This window comes from Pipra filicauda, unplaced genomic scaffold (assembly GCF_003945595.2).
Source record: "Pipra filicauda isolate LSUMZ 115617 unplaced genomic scaffold, ASM394559v2 scaffold29_size4552773_pilon, whole genome shotgun sequence".
NCBI classification, from domain to species: domain Eukaryota; kingdom Metazoa; phylum Chordata; class Aves; order Passeriformes; family Pipridae; genus Pipra; species Pipra filicauda.
This window is the reverse complement of record NW_024104420.1, coordinates 2,883,550-2,901,662: the sequence shown is the minus strand read 5'-3', so window position 1 is coordinate 2,901,662 and position 18,113 is coordinate 2,883,550. Positions and strand designations below refer to the sequence as shown.

Below are 18,113 nucleotides of genomic sequence, written 5' to 3'. Positions count from 1 at the left end.
AAAGGAGGGGCTTCTACTGACAGTGGTGGGCACCAGGTAACATACCGTGTGTGCCATTGTCATATATTAATACTCTTGGGTATGATCCTGCCTTGGCTAAAAATGGATTTTGGCAAAAAAGGTACAGTAGGTGAACATGACACCATTTTCTTGTCTTACCCCTCATATAAAATGAATATATAAGCATATATACCCCACATATAAGCAGTGAATACTGCTTACTGTGTCTACTCCTTAAGGATAAAAAGTAGCATAGGTAGTAACTTTAGAACTTTTAATTTTCTTACTCTTGATTACTTTAATTCAGGACATATGATAATAAATACTGTAGAAGATATTGCTAATTTCAGATATACTGTAACTGTGAATAGATACATACTTTGCAAGTGCAATGGTAAACCAAATTAACCATGAAGTTTACACCCTCATTTGGAGAGATAAGTTTATTGCATCTGACTCTTGTGAACTGTCCTGTGGTAATTGGCCAAACTCTTTGAGTTGACACCCTTACTTGGTCAAAGAAGCATTTGCATGTAGTCTAAATATATTCACTGTTGTTTCATCCAACTTCACAAGAACAGGATTAGATATTTATCTAGGTTTCCTCCTGAACCGGAATCTTAAAGTGTGCCCTCAGGTACACTGCATTAGAAGCATATGATTTTTTTTCCCCCAACCTTCAGTAACAGGTATTTTAAAAAGTTTAGCCTTTGGGGCTTTTTTAAGGGGAAAATACATATCTGTATTCAGACAATATGAAACTTCTGGGTTCCTCAGACTCTTTGAATTTTCTCTCTTGTTCAGGCAATGTTAAATAAATTATTGTTACATGATGTGTAGTCTAATGTAGAGTGTAATATAAGAGGAAGTCTCATTACAGGGCCTTATGACTTGACACAGCCCCAGTGAGGTTTGATCCTGTGTGTGATATGTTACTTCACAAGATGGAGGAGATGTGTGGGCAGCTATGCCCCAGGACACACATGCACAAAGAGAGAAGCTCTAAGTAACAACTTAGAGAAGGGTTAGTGCATCTGTGACTGCGTGTGCAGTGTACTCAGAGGCAATACTTGGGGATGAGGTGAAGACCGCTCTAGTACTGTTCTTGTACTGTCTCTGAGACAGAGCAGTCCCAGCAGAGGTTCTTGTTTGGAGCTTGAACTCTGTGCCAGGACAAATAGTACACCCTGACTTGGAGCAACAAGAATAATCCTTTCTCTTCAGGACTACATTACCACCTCAGTTATCATCTTCCAGTACTTTGGTCCAATAAGCCTCAACTAGTTGCATGTTTTGTTAGATCAGTCTTACCTCCCATGTTACTTATATTCTCTTAATCCATTTCTGTCATAATCTTAGAAGAGTAAATGAGCTACCTTCGCTGCCACTTCTGTGCAACCTTACTTATGGCTGAGCAATGTGCTGTCCAAAAGGGAAAGGAAATTTATTACTTGCCACTCTAACACAGCATAGACATTAATATTCTCTCTGACTTACATGGGACCTTTTCTAAGACTAACAAACTTAATGAGATGCTAAATGTAGCTAACTTTAAACGAGGAACTTGAGTTTGCTTTTGTAATACTGACTTTCTTACACTGGAAGGTCATTTGAATGTCTGCTAAGAATTACTGAAATATGTATTGATTTGAGAGGCTTTTATTATTATCCCTATTCTATGCCTTCTACTTTGTCCTCTTTTCTGTCAATAGGTAAATGACTATCCCTAGGTCTGGTATATAAAGTAATAAATGAATAAAGTGCACAGAGATCAACAAGACTACAAATATCAGGGAAGATAGATGCTTCAGTCAAAATAAACCTTTATTAAAAAAAAATCCCACACCCAAAAAATCCCCCAGCTCAACCCCTCCCCAAAAGTAACAAAAGGATAAAGGTGAACTATCTGAGGAAAAATAAATGGCACAGATAATTCTCCAGTGATACGCTGTGGGATGTCAGAAAGCCCTCCTTGCTTTGTCCATTTAGGAGACTGGACAAACACTGGTATGTGGGCAGGAGGGAGCAACCGTGCTGCTGCAGGGAAATGGGCTGCATGACATAATAGAATTTAACAGTGAAAAATACCTGTGATTTTCTCTTGGAGCCTTATGGAGTCACAGATGACAAGTTGTCACAGTGGAAGGAGGTCATCGAGGTTACTAGAGAAACACCTTTTTAATCTCCCCTCTCCAGTGTGTGAGTGGCAGGTGGGAACATAGCTTGGAGCTGCTCATTGCAAGAAATGCCATTTCCACCAACAGGTATTTCCTCTGTGGATGTATTGGGGTGTTCTCCTCCTCCTCCTCCCAACCCCCCAGCACCCTAGGCTGCCTCCACACCTATGGAGGAGGTGAGGCTAAAGCACCCTGGGAGTCTCTGCAGGCTGCCTAGTTGTCATGGGTCATAAAAATACAGCATGGTGTTTAAACCCTGATAACAGAATCACTTTGGTTGGGAAAGACCTCTGAGATCATCGAGTCCAGCCTAGGACCAAACACCACCATAACCGAACACCACCATGCCAACTAGATCAGGGTACCAAGTGCCATGTCCAGTCTTTTCTTAAACACCTCCAGGGATGATGACTCCACCATGATCCTTCTTTGAGCCAGGTATTCAAGTTCTGGCTCTGACCCTGGCTGGAAGTACTCTTTATCTTTCTTGCTTCAGACCAGGTCACCCCAGCAGAGAAAAGTCCAGTCATGTAATCTTAATCGCAACGAAAAACCATATGGGGGATAAATTTCAAATCTGTTACAGAGACTTTTCAAGGAAATCCCTTCTTCCCTGGTACCTCTGCTAACAACACTTAAAATTACTTCCCTGCTGCTAAAAGACCCCCAAGGAAATAAGCGGCTGGTTGTGTGTTAACTTCACCTCGGTGCAGCAGAGAGGGATGGTTTTAGTGCAAAATTAGAAATTGTGCTGGTAAGACAAAGCAAAAAGACAGGCTGGAAACATTCTGGCACAATGCCATCATCATATCTGTTACAGAAACACTGCAGACAGAATAAGGGAAGTGTAGAGGAAAAAAAAGTCACAAGGCTGGCAGCTGCGAGCTGGTGTCTTCATACCTTTCATAAATTGGGAGCATTTTGAATTGTGCCTTTCTTTGTTAGGTAAAATATATTTTTTATTTCAGTGTGCATTCTAATGAGAAGAGATGTCTGGTTCAATAATATTATCTTGTATTTATCTGTGGCAGTTAATGAATTAAAGGGGTCATTGTGCTGGCTAGTCCATAAACATGATGATAAATTATGTGAAGAAGCGTTTGAGGACAACCTGAAAACATTTGAATGACGTCCCCCACATTTATTTGCTTGTTACTTATAATACCCTTACCATTCACACATTTTATAGGGATAATACAAATAAACCAAAATTAGAATTCTGCTTTAGATGAGCAAACAAATTTGATGAACATTTAATGAAATTTAATGAACATTAAAACTGGAAAAGCAATTAAATTACAGTATGGTTTTAAAGGATCCCTCTTCCTATGTATATATATTGCAATTACTCTTAGCTTTACTATATGTTTGAAGTTTCATGTCTAGTCCCTTGCTTTCCACAGAAGAAAAAGCAAGGCAAATAATACATGTTTTCAACTGTATCTGCTGAACAAAACATGCAGTGCATATGTGTGTGTGTGTTTGTGTGTTTGGATATGTGTAATTTCAAATAAATAGAAGCATCATTATCATATTGTTCAAAGCAAAGCAGATTCTTCTCAGTCACCTACTGATTTAAACACTGTATCTGGTGCTTAGTTTATGCTGGCAGGCTGCCAAGTGAAAGCAATTTTGTGCAATAATAGCAAAATTAAGAGGTGAGTGTTGCTGTTTTACAGCAGGACATGGCAAAACCCATTTCCTTCTGTCAGCTCTATCTTGATTACACACACAGTCACACAGGCACGCTCTCTTACACACTTACATGTGTGTGCACATGCTCTTGTTCTTTTTGTTTGCTGTTTTTCCTGTGGGTTTTAACTTGAGGTCACTGAAACCAGAAAAGAGGAAGAGTATATACCACAGTGTTTGAAAGCAAATGAGAGTAAAGGTCTCACTTTGTGAGGAAGGAGAACCAAACAAAAAAAACCCCAAACAAACAAACAAAAAACCCCCAAAAAGACACCAAAAAAAGGAAAACAAAAAACCTACCCCAATTATTGTTCTAACTGTGATAATACTTTCTTTTGCTCCCACTGGCAGGTGTCCTAGTGGTAAATGTTACATGGAGGAACAAGACTTACGTGGGAACACTGCTGGACTGCACAAAGCATGACTGGGCCCCTCCTAGGTAGGCAAACATTGTGATTCTGTTTTTTCTCTGTTGTATTTTAACCCCCAGTCTCGGCCAAGAGACTGTACAGAGATTAATAAAACACAACTGGTTATAATTGAAAACATGCACCAGTGAAAAGAGTCGTTCCGGATTAAAATGTGGGGTGGAAATTCTTTTTTACTTTTCTTTTGTATTTTTGAGAAGGAAGGGGAAATACAGGGGACTCAGTCAGATGGCAATTACTTTAGAAATGCATTTATGTAAGTTTTGAAAATTTTTCACTCCATTGTTCTAATTAGTTGGATGTGTCCTTACCATTTTTGTCCTTTTTTAATGACTTTCCCTTTGCGACTGTAAAACTCTCATTTATCAGAAGGATATCATTCCTTTAACATGTGTGAAGATTCTGTTATGGGAAGGGGTGGTGTTTTTTATTTTTTTAGTTTATGATTCCTGATGATGAAATCTCTTGTTCGTGCAGGTTTTGTGAATCACCAACAAGTGACCTGGAAATGCGTGGAGGACGGGGCAGGGGAAAGCGGGCAAGGTCCGCTGCAGCTACCACTGTACCTGGTAATGATGCAAGTTTTGCAGAGTCCAGAGGGCTTCAGAATAAGAATCGAGGTGGTGCCAATGGGAAGGGGAGGAGGGGCAGCCTTAACTCCAGTGGGCGCAGAACACCCCCCAACTGCGCCATGGATGAAGTAAAAGCCAGCCCCTCATCCACGAACAAGAGGAAAACTAAGCCTCCTATGGAGCTAGATTTAAACTCCAGTTCAGAGGACAATAAATCCGGAAAACGTGTTCGTACTAACTCTAGAAGCACTCCCACCACCCCACAGGGGAAACCGGAGACTAATTTTTTGGACCAAGGCTGCTCTTCTCCAGTGCTGATTGACTGTCCTCACCCCAACTGCAACAAAAAGTACAAGCACATTAATGGATTACGTTATCATCAGGCTCATGCACATTTGGACCCCGAAAACAAGCTGGAGTTTGAACCTGACAGTGAAGACAAAATTTCAGACTGTGAGGAAGCACTGAGTAATGTGGCACTTGAATGCAGTGAGCAAAGCACAAATTTGCCAGGCTTTGATCCACTAAAAGCACCAACATCTCCTTCCTCCATTGCTACCCCAGGGACTCCCAAGGGAAAGAGGGAACTGACCAGCAATGGCCCTGGTTCAGTTATCAGTTCCAAAACTGGAAAGAATTCTGGCAAAAAGAAGGGTCTGAACAGTGAACTGAACAGCCTTCCAGTAATTTCTAATATGGCAGCCACACTGGATAATTGCTCAGTAGCAGATGGCAATTTGCAAACTGAAATGCCGAAATTGGAGGCTGAGGGCTTAATTGACAAGAAGAGTTTGGGTGATAAAGGCAAGAAATCGAACAATTGCAAAGTGGATAAAAACCTTTCCAAACTGAAAACAACCAGGCCCATTGCCCCAGCGCCAGCACCAACTCCTCCCCAATTAATAGCTATACCTACTACAGCCTTTACAACCACCACTACAGGGACAATACCGGGATTGCCCTCTCTAACAACTACTATTGTTCAGGCTACACCAAAGAGCCCTCCACTGAAACCTATTCAACCAAAGCCCACAATTATGGGAGAGCCAAGCACTGTAAACCCAGCTCTCACATCACTCAAAGACAAAAAGAAAAAGGAGAAGAGAAAGCTGAAGGACAAAGAAAGCAAGGAGACGGGCAGCCCCAAGATGGATTCTAAGCTGGGAAAGCTGGAGGATTCAAAAGGGTCTGGGAAAGACTTATCTGGACATTTTTTAAAGGACCATCTCAACAAGAATGAAGTGCTAGCTAATGGACTGTCAGAGTCTCAAGAGAGCAGGATGGCAAGTATTAAGGCTGAAGCTGATAAAGTTTACACGTTCACAGACAATGCGCCCAGCCCTTCCATAGGGAGTGCCTCCAGGATGGAATGCAGCACTTTGGTGAATGGACAATCTGCTATGGCGCCACTGCATGTGTTGACACAAAATGGTGCAGATAGCACAGCTGCCAAAACCAACAGCCCTGCTTACTCAGATATTTCTGATGCAGCTGATGATGGTGGCTCTGACAGCAGGTCAGAGGGCATGAGGTCAAAGGCCAGCTCTCCGTCAGATATTATTTCTAGTAAAGATGGTGTTGTAAAAGGACATTCTTCAACCACAGCACAATCGGCTCAAGCAAAAGAGTCTCATTCTCCCTATTACCATGGCTATGATCCTTATTATTCCCCAAGTTACTTGCACTCTGGACAGGTCAGTGCCCCAGCAGCTGGGAACAGCAGTACCCCACAGACACTGAAGATCAAAAAAGAGGCTGAGGAAGAGGCTGAAAAGAAAGAGAAGGCAGAAGCATCAGATGCCAAGAAAAGTGAAAGCACTTCCTCTAATTTGCAGCCGCCACAACATCAGTCGGTAATAACGCAAAGGCACCCTGCACTTGCTCAGTCACTTTATTATGGACAGTATGCCTATGGGCTCTATATGGACCAAAAGTCCTTAATGGCCTCTAACCCTGCTTACAGGCAGCAGTATGAAAAATACTACGAGGACCAGAGACTAGCAGAACAGAAAATGGCACAAACTGGGAGGGACTGTGAAAGGAAGAATGACCCCCCCTTGAAGGAGATTGGGAAGGATGACAACAAGCAGAAGAATATTCCATCTGCCACTATTTCAAAGGCCCCTTCAACTCCGGAGTCCAGCAAAAATAACACTAAAATAGGGTCATCAGTTCCTAACAAAGGTGAGGAGACAACCAAGTCACAGATCCTTTCCAATCACCAGCAGCAGCTTCAGTCGGAGAGTTTCAAAGCAAAACAAATGGAAAACCACCAGCTTATAAAGGAGGCGGTGGAGATGAAATCTGTTATGGACTCCATGAAGCAAACAGGAGTAGATCCGACCACAAGATTTAAACAGGTGAGATCACAGGAAGTGGAACAAGAGAGTCTAGATTTATCTTTAAGTCATGTGAGATTTTCTCCCTGGTTCTGATATGTTCTTCTACCTCTGCAGCCAAACAAGCTCCCCCATCCTTTTTTTACGCCGTATGGTATTGTAGTCTGTGAATAGACCAATAGACCTTCCAGCTGAGCTATTTGAAAAGAATAAAAAAAAAAATTAAAAATTCTAGTAAGGTGGTGACAGAACCTAGGCTTAAGACCTGAATAGACTATTTTAAATTATATACATGAATGAAATAGAATTAGATTTCTCTTTTAGATGAAAATTCTAAGCATTTTGCTTAGTTGAGAAATAAGAAATTTCAAGAAAAATAAGCAGCTTTCATTGCGAGAGGACTTAAAGCAGATTTGAAACATGGTTTGAAGTGTTTCTTTTTTTTGTTAAAAAAGACAGTTGGCATTTACTAAAGATGGGTGAGCTGGTTCTTTGAAGAGTTGACTTGAAGCATAGCTCTTTATCTTAACCCAAGGTGACCTTTTTGAAGCAGTTAAGTTCCCCTTCTCCCCTCAACCAACCTCAAGCCCCTACAGACCTACACAATGGATGAAATCCTCTCTCCATTGAAGTCAGTGATAGTTTTGCCATTGATTTCAGTGGAACCAGAATTTTATCCAGTGGCTTCATGCTGACCTTCCTAGATGTCTTCATTTGAGGCAATGCGACTGCCTCTGTGCATTGAACTGGAGCCTCAATGCTTGATGCTTTCATGTTCTGGTGTATGGTACATCCCAAACTTTACCCTTACGCACTGTCTTTCAGGATACAGTATGGTCAGGGGAGTGGGAGTTAGCCCTAAGCAGGAGAATATTTTTGCTGATTCAAATGAGTATTTGAACCAGACTGTCCAAGCCTCTAGTTGTGTGCTTATATTTTTGTGGCATGTGCCATAAATGTCTGTCAATTGCAGAAAATATTTACAATTAGCTTTTGCATTTTCTGTGTTAGAAAAAGAAGTTTTCCTGTTACTTCTTGGTACTGATTTGGTGTGATGTTTTAAAGAAATCACATACCTATGATATGTTTATAAACTGGTGTAATATAATGTGTAAAAAGGTATTTACAGTGCCCAGTACATGCTCTTTAAACCATGTGGTCCTAATCCTATAATTTATAATTACCTATCTATAATCCTATAATTACCCATGTGGAATTTTATGAACTTGAAGTAAGACTGTCAGCTGAAGAAGTCTGCTTTAATGTCTGACTTCTGCTGATTCCCAAATGGGAGGCAGCATTTTTTCAGCTAGATCAGTTTTTCATGTGCATTGTTCCAGGTATTCTAAGCACTCTAGCATAATATTAGCCAGTTTTAATTTTAATTTTGTGGTTCACAGATATTTTTTGCTCTCTAGTGGGAAAATCTCTCTGTGGGCTTTAATTAAAATGTTTTATGAATAGCATGGTTTCAGAACTTTGTTACAATGCATATGTATTTCATGATTAAACTAGTTAAAGGCATGAAGAAGGATATAAGATGAAGCAATTGAATTAAATTTTGATAATAGTCTCTTGCTCCTTCATGGGAATATTGGTTTGACTTTGAGCTCAAGGCATTCTGTAGCAAGCAAACCTCTCTTTTCTGTAATATGGATATGGTATTAAAATAGCTATTAAAAATACATTAACTGAAGTATGGGAAATATCAATAATGAACTTATTTCAACATCTAAGTTCAGAACAATTTTTTTCTCCTCTGTATTAGGATCCAGATTCACGAACATGGCATCATTATGTCTATCAGCCCAAATACCTTGATCAGCAAAAATCAGAAGAACTTGATCGTGAGAAAAAGTTAAAAGAAGACAGCCCTAGAAAAACACCGAACAAGGAAAGTTCCCTGCCTAACCTTCCTGTCTCATTAGCAAGCATTAAAGAGGAGCCTAAAGAGGTCAAGCGTTCTGATTCTCAATCAATGGATGAGAGCAAGATAAAAAATGATGATCAAAAGACTCCTGTAAATTGGAAGGACTCTCGGGGTGCTAGAGTAGCAGTTTCCTCACCAATGAGTCAGCATCAGTCATATATCCAATACTTGCATGCTTATCCGTATCCACAGATGTACGATCCCAACCATCCAGCCTATCGTGCAGTCTCTCCTGTCCTAATGCACAGCTATCCTGGTATGTATTCTGAAATTTGCTTTGCACCAATAGTTACAATTTTCACCCTCAAGTTGCAGTAAAGCCTACATTTTAATATTTCTTATAGTAGCTAGGGTAAATTAGAAGCTTCGTGGGTGGCGTTGTGTTGCTTGTGCTTCTACTAGGCAAAGTTCTGTAATTGAAACTGATTTAATACACGATGGTCCTTTTATGAACTGTCACAGTTCCCAGCTACAAGTTTCTCAACCCTTGACAGTCTGCTATTGCTGTTAGACTGACAGATAGTTTATTGCCTATAAAAATATTCTAAGCACTTACTGTCAGAAACGTTATAGTTACTATTCCTTTCACTTAAAGAGGACCCATAAATGTCTGAAATGGCTATCAACTGAACTCTCTTTATAACCTCCATTCATCAGGGTAAATTAGGTGATGAAATTGAAGAGCAAAGATGCCATTTGATAGTCATGTGATCTACTTTTGCTGTTATGCTCTGTTCTGACATTCCCTCCTCCTACCTTGATATAACCAAAATGTAAAAACAGTAGCTTGATGTGGTATTTATTGTTTACCTGCAGGAGCCTATCTCTCTCCAGGATTTCATTATCCAGTTTATGGGAAGATGTCAGGGAGAGAAGAGACAGAGAAGGTCAATACCAGCCCAAGCATCAATGCAAAAGCAACCACTGAGTCCAAAGCACTGGATTTGCTCCAGCAGCATGCCAGCCAGTATCGCAGCAAGTCACCTGTTGTAAGGCTTCCTCAATTGTTACTGAAGAGGGTTACATATGGGCAGGGGTAGAGAAAGAACATAATTTTAAGAAGCACACAATCTGGCATCAAGCTGTGAATGCATGAGTCTTCTTTATAGCACTGCTTAAAATAAAAGCAGTTTATGGTCAGGATGCTTCCGTGGCATAAACTGGAAGTGGCACGTAGCACAGTTCTGTCCTCAGAATCTTCCTATCTTGAATGGATTCATATGGAAACAAAGATTCAGAGGTACTTCCTGGGGCATAGTTTATTGTAGTTAAATGGGAAGCTCCTGTTTGGAAACAGATAATGAAATAAGAAGTTGGGCTATGGGATTTGGTAATATCCCCTCCTTGTATTTGCCAAGAATCCACATCTTTCAAGGAGCAGCTTACCAGCCCCGATTTCTGAAGATTTACATGTTGGAACAAATCCTGATATTTCACTTTCAGATAAGTTGGTGCTAGTTTTAATTGTGAGCAAGTCATTGACTGTAATTATAATTTGTAAAAGGTTTTCTGGCTATTCAGTCAGGCTTGATTCCCCAGAGTGCTATAGAGGCTTGCGAATTCGTTTACATCAGCTTTCAGCAGCTCAGCTAGGTTGTCCACGCATTGGCAAGCCAGCCAAGCTTCAGGAAAAAACTAGAAGTCGTTGTGGTGGCTTCAAGATGCAGTATGTTGCCTCAAAATCTCTGTGCCTTGGAAAATCTTCCGTTAGCTAGAAAGACTAGCTTTAGATAAGAATCAAGTGCAAATAATCAGTAGACAGACTTCTTCAGAAAAAATTAGCTTTATCATTACTATTCAAAAAGTGTTTGACAGGCAGGGGTAACTGTGGTTTTCTTGTGATTTCATCCCTTCTAAAATTCCCACATCAGTTTTCTTTCAATTTCTATTACTAGCCTGTGGAAAAATCAGCAGCTGAGCGTGAACGGGAAGCAGAAAGGGAACGAGACCGCCATTCTCCTTTTAGCCAGCGGCATCTCCATACGCACCATCATACACATGTTGGAATGGGTTACCCCCTCATACCTGGACAATATGACCCATTTCAAGGTGAGCAGAAAATTTCCAGTGGTGAGATTGGCTTGCTTGTAGGATTGTTGCCTTGACATTGGAAATCATGCCTACATGAAGCATTTTGAGTAGAGATCCCACTGTTAAATCAGAAGTGCTGATTTAGGAAGAAGGCTTGAAAATTCACAGCATGCACTAAGAGTATATTAATAGCTTCATGTCTGAGAAATACCAACTTTTGTTTCCGAAACTGGGTGTCAGAGCATTATTAAAGATGTACCAGTTAGGCTGTCATTCACATGAATGTTTTGATTCCTCCTGCAAACTGACATTAACTGGCTGGAAGGCAGTAAAAAATCCAAACCAAATAACCTCCTTTTTGTATAATGAGGGTTGTGTAAGCAATGGAGAAAGTGTAGCAAAGACAAAAGCTTTTTATACTGAACATATTTTATGTACAAGGCATTACAGTCACAAGGGTTTGCGCTTGTTATAATTTGACCATCTGAAAGAGGACTCTTTGTATTTTGGCAAATGCCGTGCACAAAGTTGCAGTCAGGGAAAAAGCACAGTAAGATGCGATTTATTCTCCCTAGGTTTTATACCAGTCTTTGAATGTTTTTTCTCTAACTGTGGACTCTGGCTGAATGAAAAAGAGATTTCCTCCCTTGCAGCAAAGTATGTGCTACCACAGTTGGTGGCTAAATGACATTATTTCTTTACGTTCACTTGATGCCTCAGTACTTATTTTTCCTGTGTAAAAGTCTTGACATTTCTCAGTTTGATTCAGTGATTCCATGTGCCTTTTGGGATGCATTATGCTTGTTCAGTGGCAAAACTGTAAAAATTTTAACTTATTATGAAAGTATTGTATTCTGAGCAGCTGGCATGTCGTTTCTGTAATTCACTGTGTCTTTTGATTCTTGTTGTTTCCTAGTACCTGTAATTTCTACTGAGCTTCCTCAGGAACTCATACAAACCACTTAGCATCATGCAGTGCAGTATTTGGAAAGGAATGCAGTACAAGTAGAAATGCTGTAATTTCTTGTAAAATATCTGTCAAGGACAATTCAGTTTATTAAATAAAGGTATATTGATCGCACTGGACAGACTGTCTTAACGATGTTGCCTGGAATATTTGCCATTTATATAGTGTTAAGCCCCACTATTTTCTGGCTGTTTGCCCTAGAGATGCTTCCTACGATTTCTTTGAGCACAAAAATCCATTAAAACCAGACGTACATCAACATCCCTTTGTTTCTTCTTTCCCTCAGGATTGACCTCTGCTGCCCTTGTTGCCACTCAGCAGGTGGCTGCACAGGCATCTGCATCTGGTATGTTTCCTGCACAAAGAAGGTAAATAGCCAGTAAATTATATATCATATCATTGAGAGGAGAAAGCAAATCTTAGATTTTTTAGCCTGATGGTCTGCAGTTCGTTATATGACACAGTGTTTAAGGTTGAGGAAAAACTTGGTATTTTGGGTTAATTGCAGTTTTGTTCTCTTTAGGGTGACATTTTGTCCTTAGTTGTGTCCTTTAACTGTAACATAGATCATTAGGAAAGAATAAGTAGTCTGTTTTCTGAGATTTTCCGTAGAGAATCCTTTAAGTGTTTGTATTAAGATAAAACAAGTGATTATGAAATATAATTTAAGATAATAATAATATTAAGATAATAGTAAGATCCAAATTTTTATAAAATTAGTTTAAAATTAATGTTCAGTTGGTTCTATTTATGACCAGGAAAACTTAGGATTTTATCTATTCTGCAGGTCTGATTTTCCTTTCAGAGAGGTTTGCTTGGGAGTTCGTTAGTGATGACACATTTGCTGCTCAGTTATTTTCTAGGTTTTCAGTTGAATTTACTCTTCAATTATCATCATTACTCTTCAAGAGAAAAGAGACTCTCCTGTATTATAATGATGCCATCTCAAGTGAAAAACCCAAAACGTCTTTAAAATTAGGGTTTTGTTCATCACTGCCATGTTAAAGCCTCAGAGTTTAATGTATTAAATAGTGCTGAAAATTCCAGGGTTATGGATTTCCTTCTGAAAGCTAACTCTGAAAACAAGCAACCGTGAAAGGCTCTTAGCTGGAGTTATTTGAGTGAGAAAGGTTTGTAGCCCTTAAAGAGCTGATGGATAATAGGGCATCCGAATCCATAAGATAACTTCCAGCACAGGTTACTTCTCCGTATGTTGTTCCTGGCAGGGGAGGGATTAGGACATGGCTTGCCATTTCTGCTGCTTGAGTTTGAGAATACTAGTACAGATTTCATTTCATGATGTATCCAAAGTGCAGAAAAAAAGTAAGAAGAAGGAATGCTGCCTACTAAAACATTCTTCTTTCTCTTTTCAGAGAATGATGAATTTGGGGATGAACATTGTCATGTGACTGGATCACATGAGGAAGCGCTTTATTACAGACATCAGTTCCATGGTGTTAATTTGAAATGCCTTAATGGCAGGCAAAAACCAGTCATTTCATTTTTGTAAATTGCAGATTTTATCACAGAGTAACAAATGTTGCTGTAATTAGACTTCTGTTTTTATATATATATATATGCGTATATATATATATACATATATATATAAAAATATATATATATTCTTTACTTTTTTTGTATCAGTACCAAGGCTCGCACACAGGGTCTGCTGCTAAGTTGCGAACCACACAGTAAATGGAGATATGTATTTGTCACGTTTAGAAAGCGTTAACCGCAAAAGGCTGTTGTTTCTTTTCTTCCTTTTCTTTTTCTTTTTTTCTTTTTTCCTTTCCAATTGTAAATAAATAATGTTACGTATCAGTGTGCCTGAACCTTGCATACCCTTCTGATATTTCCCACAAGCTCTCAGAGAGGCTAACTGTGATGACACTTTGGTACAATGTAGATGTCTATTTGGTGGTTCCTATTAAGATGCATCAGTGTAAAATGTTACTGTATTCACTGTTTCATTGTAATTGTGTATTGTGAAAAATATACCTTTGGAAGGCATGGGGATTCTAGTACCACAAAAACTGTGTTGTATATAATGTATAGATTTTAAATGGAGATAATGAGCATCTGTGAATAATGAAATGTCTTTTTTGATAATCTTGAATGGCAGATAACCTAATAGCCTGCATACAAGAAGACATCTGTGATTGTTCTATTACTTGAATAGTCCTGCAGTCTTTTTTTTAATGTTTACAATTACCCAGATTTAGAGGAGAGACTTTAATGCCATTACCTGTTTACTTGTTTTATGCTGTAATCTAGTTTATCTTATGTAAAACGTATATCGAATGCTTTCATTTTTTTACTTGCCTTAAATAATTCGGCAATCAGAATAAAGAAAAAAAGTTGCTTTTTTTTTTTTAAATTTCTGGGTGTCTATGGGCCACTTTGAAAGATGTGTCATAGCTGTAGATAGCAGAGGCTGCAGCAATGACACAGCTACAAGTTGTGCTCCTGCTGGGCCTGTGCTGTTGTCCTGTCCCAGCAGGCGATGCGGAGCCCAGGCCAGATGGCTGTGGGCCTCTTTCAGTTGACCCTGATAGGTTCAAAAAAGGCCCATAGTAACACTTTGGATGGTATTAGTGGAACTGAAATCTCTAATACCTGTTTTAGAGCAGCTCTGTATGCTATAAATTATAGGCAAATTTTTCCTATTATGTCTGTGTTGTCCCCCTTCCCCCCATTTTGAATAGATGCCTAAAAGCAGAGGAGCTGTCAATTAAAAAAATTCCTTTGCTGTGCTTAATCTGCATTACCACAAAATATTTATATTGTTTTGTTACAATGTGGTTAACACAGCACATAGTAATAGGAAATCACTAATCATGACATGAAAAAAAATCAGATTTACTGGTCAGTATTTGAGGCTTTAATTTTGGTCCTTTTCTGCATATCCCAGTTACGTTGATTGTCAAAACTGTTTTTTAAAGTTTTACTGGTTTTTTTTTTGTTTTGTGTTTGTTGGTGGTTTTTTTGACAGGGTGAATTACTGCAACTTAAAGGTTGTTCTTGAAGTCAGTTCCGTTTCTTCTACCTTGTGAATACTTAATACAGAAGGATGAATTAAAGATTCCCAACAGACAAGCACACTTGGACTTTTTATATTACTATGATGAATCTGCCATTAATATTGCTATAATTGTTTTATTTTTATAGGCATAAAATCAGTTCCCTTAGTGAATAGTTATAAGGTTTATTGATTTTTACTACACATCATTCATCTGTGGCTTACTATTATTGTCTTGTTCTGAACACATTCAGAAGTCTCATAGTGGTGACCTACTACAAGTTAGCCTCATAAAAAATGGGAAGGAAGGGGTGTTTTCTTTGAAAAAGGGGATATTGTGAATGCAGGGCTCTTGAAATAATAAATGCCTTATTACTTCTATAGTAAAGGCTCAGATGGCTTTTGTGTTGAAATGTACCATTGATTTTTTTTTTCCTGCCTAGACCAGTAATGCTTCCAGAGCAAAACACATCTTATAAATTCACACTATTGGTGATTTTGATTTAGTGTGGTTTGAGTGTAATAAGTAACTGGAATGAATTACTCTGATTGATACAGGGTAAGCAACAGTTAAAACTGCAATTATTGTTATAGCTTTATTGTATCCTTGAGGTCTGTAAGAGTGGCTAACATCCATTGCCATTTATTGTCTTCCTCCACTTAAGATTATTGTCTTCCATCTGGCTTTATTGTCTTCCGTTTGGTTTAACACTTGCCATACTGACCTCCTTAAAGGCTGTGCCACAGTGAGCGTGACTCTGTGGTTCAGCACTCCCCAAAGCCAAAAGGTACCCATGTCCGAGCATAGATGTGCAGCTACTTGGTCATCTCACCACTGTGTGAGCATCCAAAGGATGAGTAAACAGAAGCAGTTACACAAGGAACACAGTTTACACACATGGGAACTACAGAGGCTGCTCGCTGAAAAGGGGCAGCAGAAGCATCATGATACAGATATATTTGCACTCTGTTTTCCACAGGATGGGCTTATACTTTTTATTACTTCTAGCTGACACATTTACCACTCTGCCCTTCCAGCAGCAGCTATCAGTGACCTTGCTCCTGTTCTCCAGGTGTTGCTGGATGTTTTGAAAAGGTGAAGCTGGGCTTATGCATTACACTTAACTTGAGTTTCTAGCCTGTTCATGCAAATGCAGCTAGAGAAATTAAAGGTCTGTCAGTGCAAGCCCATCAGACCAAAAAACCCAGCAGGGACCTACTGCCTGTGGTGCTTGCGCTGGGAAAAAATAGATGTGAACAGAGAAGGGGTGGGGTGTTTTTTTAACAATTATGTAGCTCTAGTGGCTGAAAGAGGACAGGGCTCTAACTGAGAGAGCTGGCTAGCTATCAGGGTTAGACTAGGTCTGGTAAAAATGGGGACTAGGAGTAACATTTCTCCAGTTTTGTAATTTTAGATCCCCTGGTGGCCTTGGGTAGCACTTGAGAAGTCACTGAGCTAATTCTGTGCCATACCATCCCTTCCTTGTTTCTGACAGTTGCACTGGTTAAACTTAACCATTGGGTCAGTAGTCCCACTTGTCACACTGACAAGTGCTGTCAGAACAAGGGCCTCCAAAAGGACATGAAGTTAGAGAATCCCCAAATCCATCCTAAAACACACACCAGGGATTGTTGATAGCACAAAACCTGGCATAAGGACAGGACACCACAGTGGCCTTCTGTAGCTCACCACCGTGGCTCTTCTCATGGAACCAGTGGAGTCAAGCAGGAAATCTAGTTCATATTTCCTTCTGGCATCAGCTGTCTTGTCACTATCTTTATTACAACTAGCAAATGTATTGTCCTCAGCTTTCTGTCTCATAATCTCACTCTAATGTTTACTTGCCACAGTCTCTGTCTCCTCCTTTCTCCTCTCCCCTCTTTATGTCACTTGCCCACTTAAGGAGCCCTCTTACATCCATCTGATGTTATCAAAATTCTACTTGCACATCTAAAAACCTTCTGCATGTATTTGTTATCTTGACCCTTGATTAGTTTCTCTTTCCTTTTATCACACTTCTTCCTTTAACTTGTGCCTTTTTCTGTAGCTTACACTGTGCCTCTCTTTAGCCTAAAGTATTTGGGACAGAGAACATATCTCACTTCAAATTCATACAGCATAGTTCATATCTATAGTTACCTCTGAATAATAGCTATAGCATCTCGTAGATGATAGCACAAGATGCCATGAGTAGCTAGTACAAACCATTATTAACAAGAAGCTTAAGGTAACTGACAAAAAACATTACAGTTTTCAAAGGTATTTTGAAACCATCTAGTGACTCAAAATTGTGAATGATACCAAGCCCACATAGGAAGTCTGAAGCTATATCTGCCTGCATCAGAGGGAACTGGAGACATACAGTCATTACTTAATGTGCCAGCTTTGTTCTGCTTTAGAAAGAGAGCTCTGATTTCAGTTTTAGCAATTTAGGTAGCTTTCTCTAGTAAACACTCTAAAGCATCAGTGTTACAGCGCTCCTTTGTGAAGTTTTTTTTCTTAGGTTATTCTTGGAGGCGGGGTGGAAATCTTACTATGACCAAGAAATGCAAGAAACGTTCATTCAGGAGAGGAGACGTTAGCTAAAGATGTACATGTTCCAGTGGTGTAGAGATAGACACCATTAAAGTTCTTACATTTTTGGGCAATGTATGCTAAATAAGGCTTTTAACTTCAGTAGCAACTCTGAAATTTCTTCTCTGCACTGATAAATTAGCAAACTTAAGGATTTAGCAACGGTAATTATTATTTGCAACCTAACAATATTTGTCATGCAGAAAACTTAGTCTCCACCATAATATGATAGAGAAGTGCTCTGGAGAGTTTGAAAGCAGATTTTTTTTATTGGCAAATGAACTCCAGCAGACCAAGCTGATACCTGTAGTTCAGTTCCAGAAGCCTCACAGATGTTTCAGCAGCATTCTCTGGTCATTTTGGATGATATAATGTTGTATGTT

At 39.4% G+C, this 18,113-nt stretch overlaps 1 protein-coding gene across 1 annotated transcript in view; it reads left to right on the top strand.

The window, feature by feature from the left end:
• ZNF608 (zinc finger protein 608) overlaps window positions 1–12,508 on the top strand; it is an 80,914-nt gene extending 68,406 nt beyond the window's left edge. The window contains exons 4-9 of the mRNA XM_027710293.2: window positions 4,221–4,308; window positions 4,775–7,229; window positions 8,977–9,394; window positions 9,955–10,127; window positions 11,034–11,187; window positions 12,423–12,508. Coding sequence (XP_027566094.1) covers window positions 4,221–4,308; window positions 4,775–7,229; window positions 8,977–9,394; window positions 9,955–10,127; window positions 11,034–11,187; window positions 12,423–12,508 — 3,374 coding nt within the window. The remainder of the gene's footprint in view (window positions 1–4,220; window positions 4,309–4,774; window positions 7,230–8,976; window positions 9,395–9,954; window positions 10,128–11,033; window positions 11,188–12,422) is intronic.
• The last annotated feature ends 5,605 nt before the right edge of the window (window positions 12,509–18,113 follow it).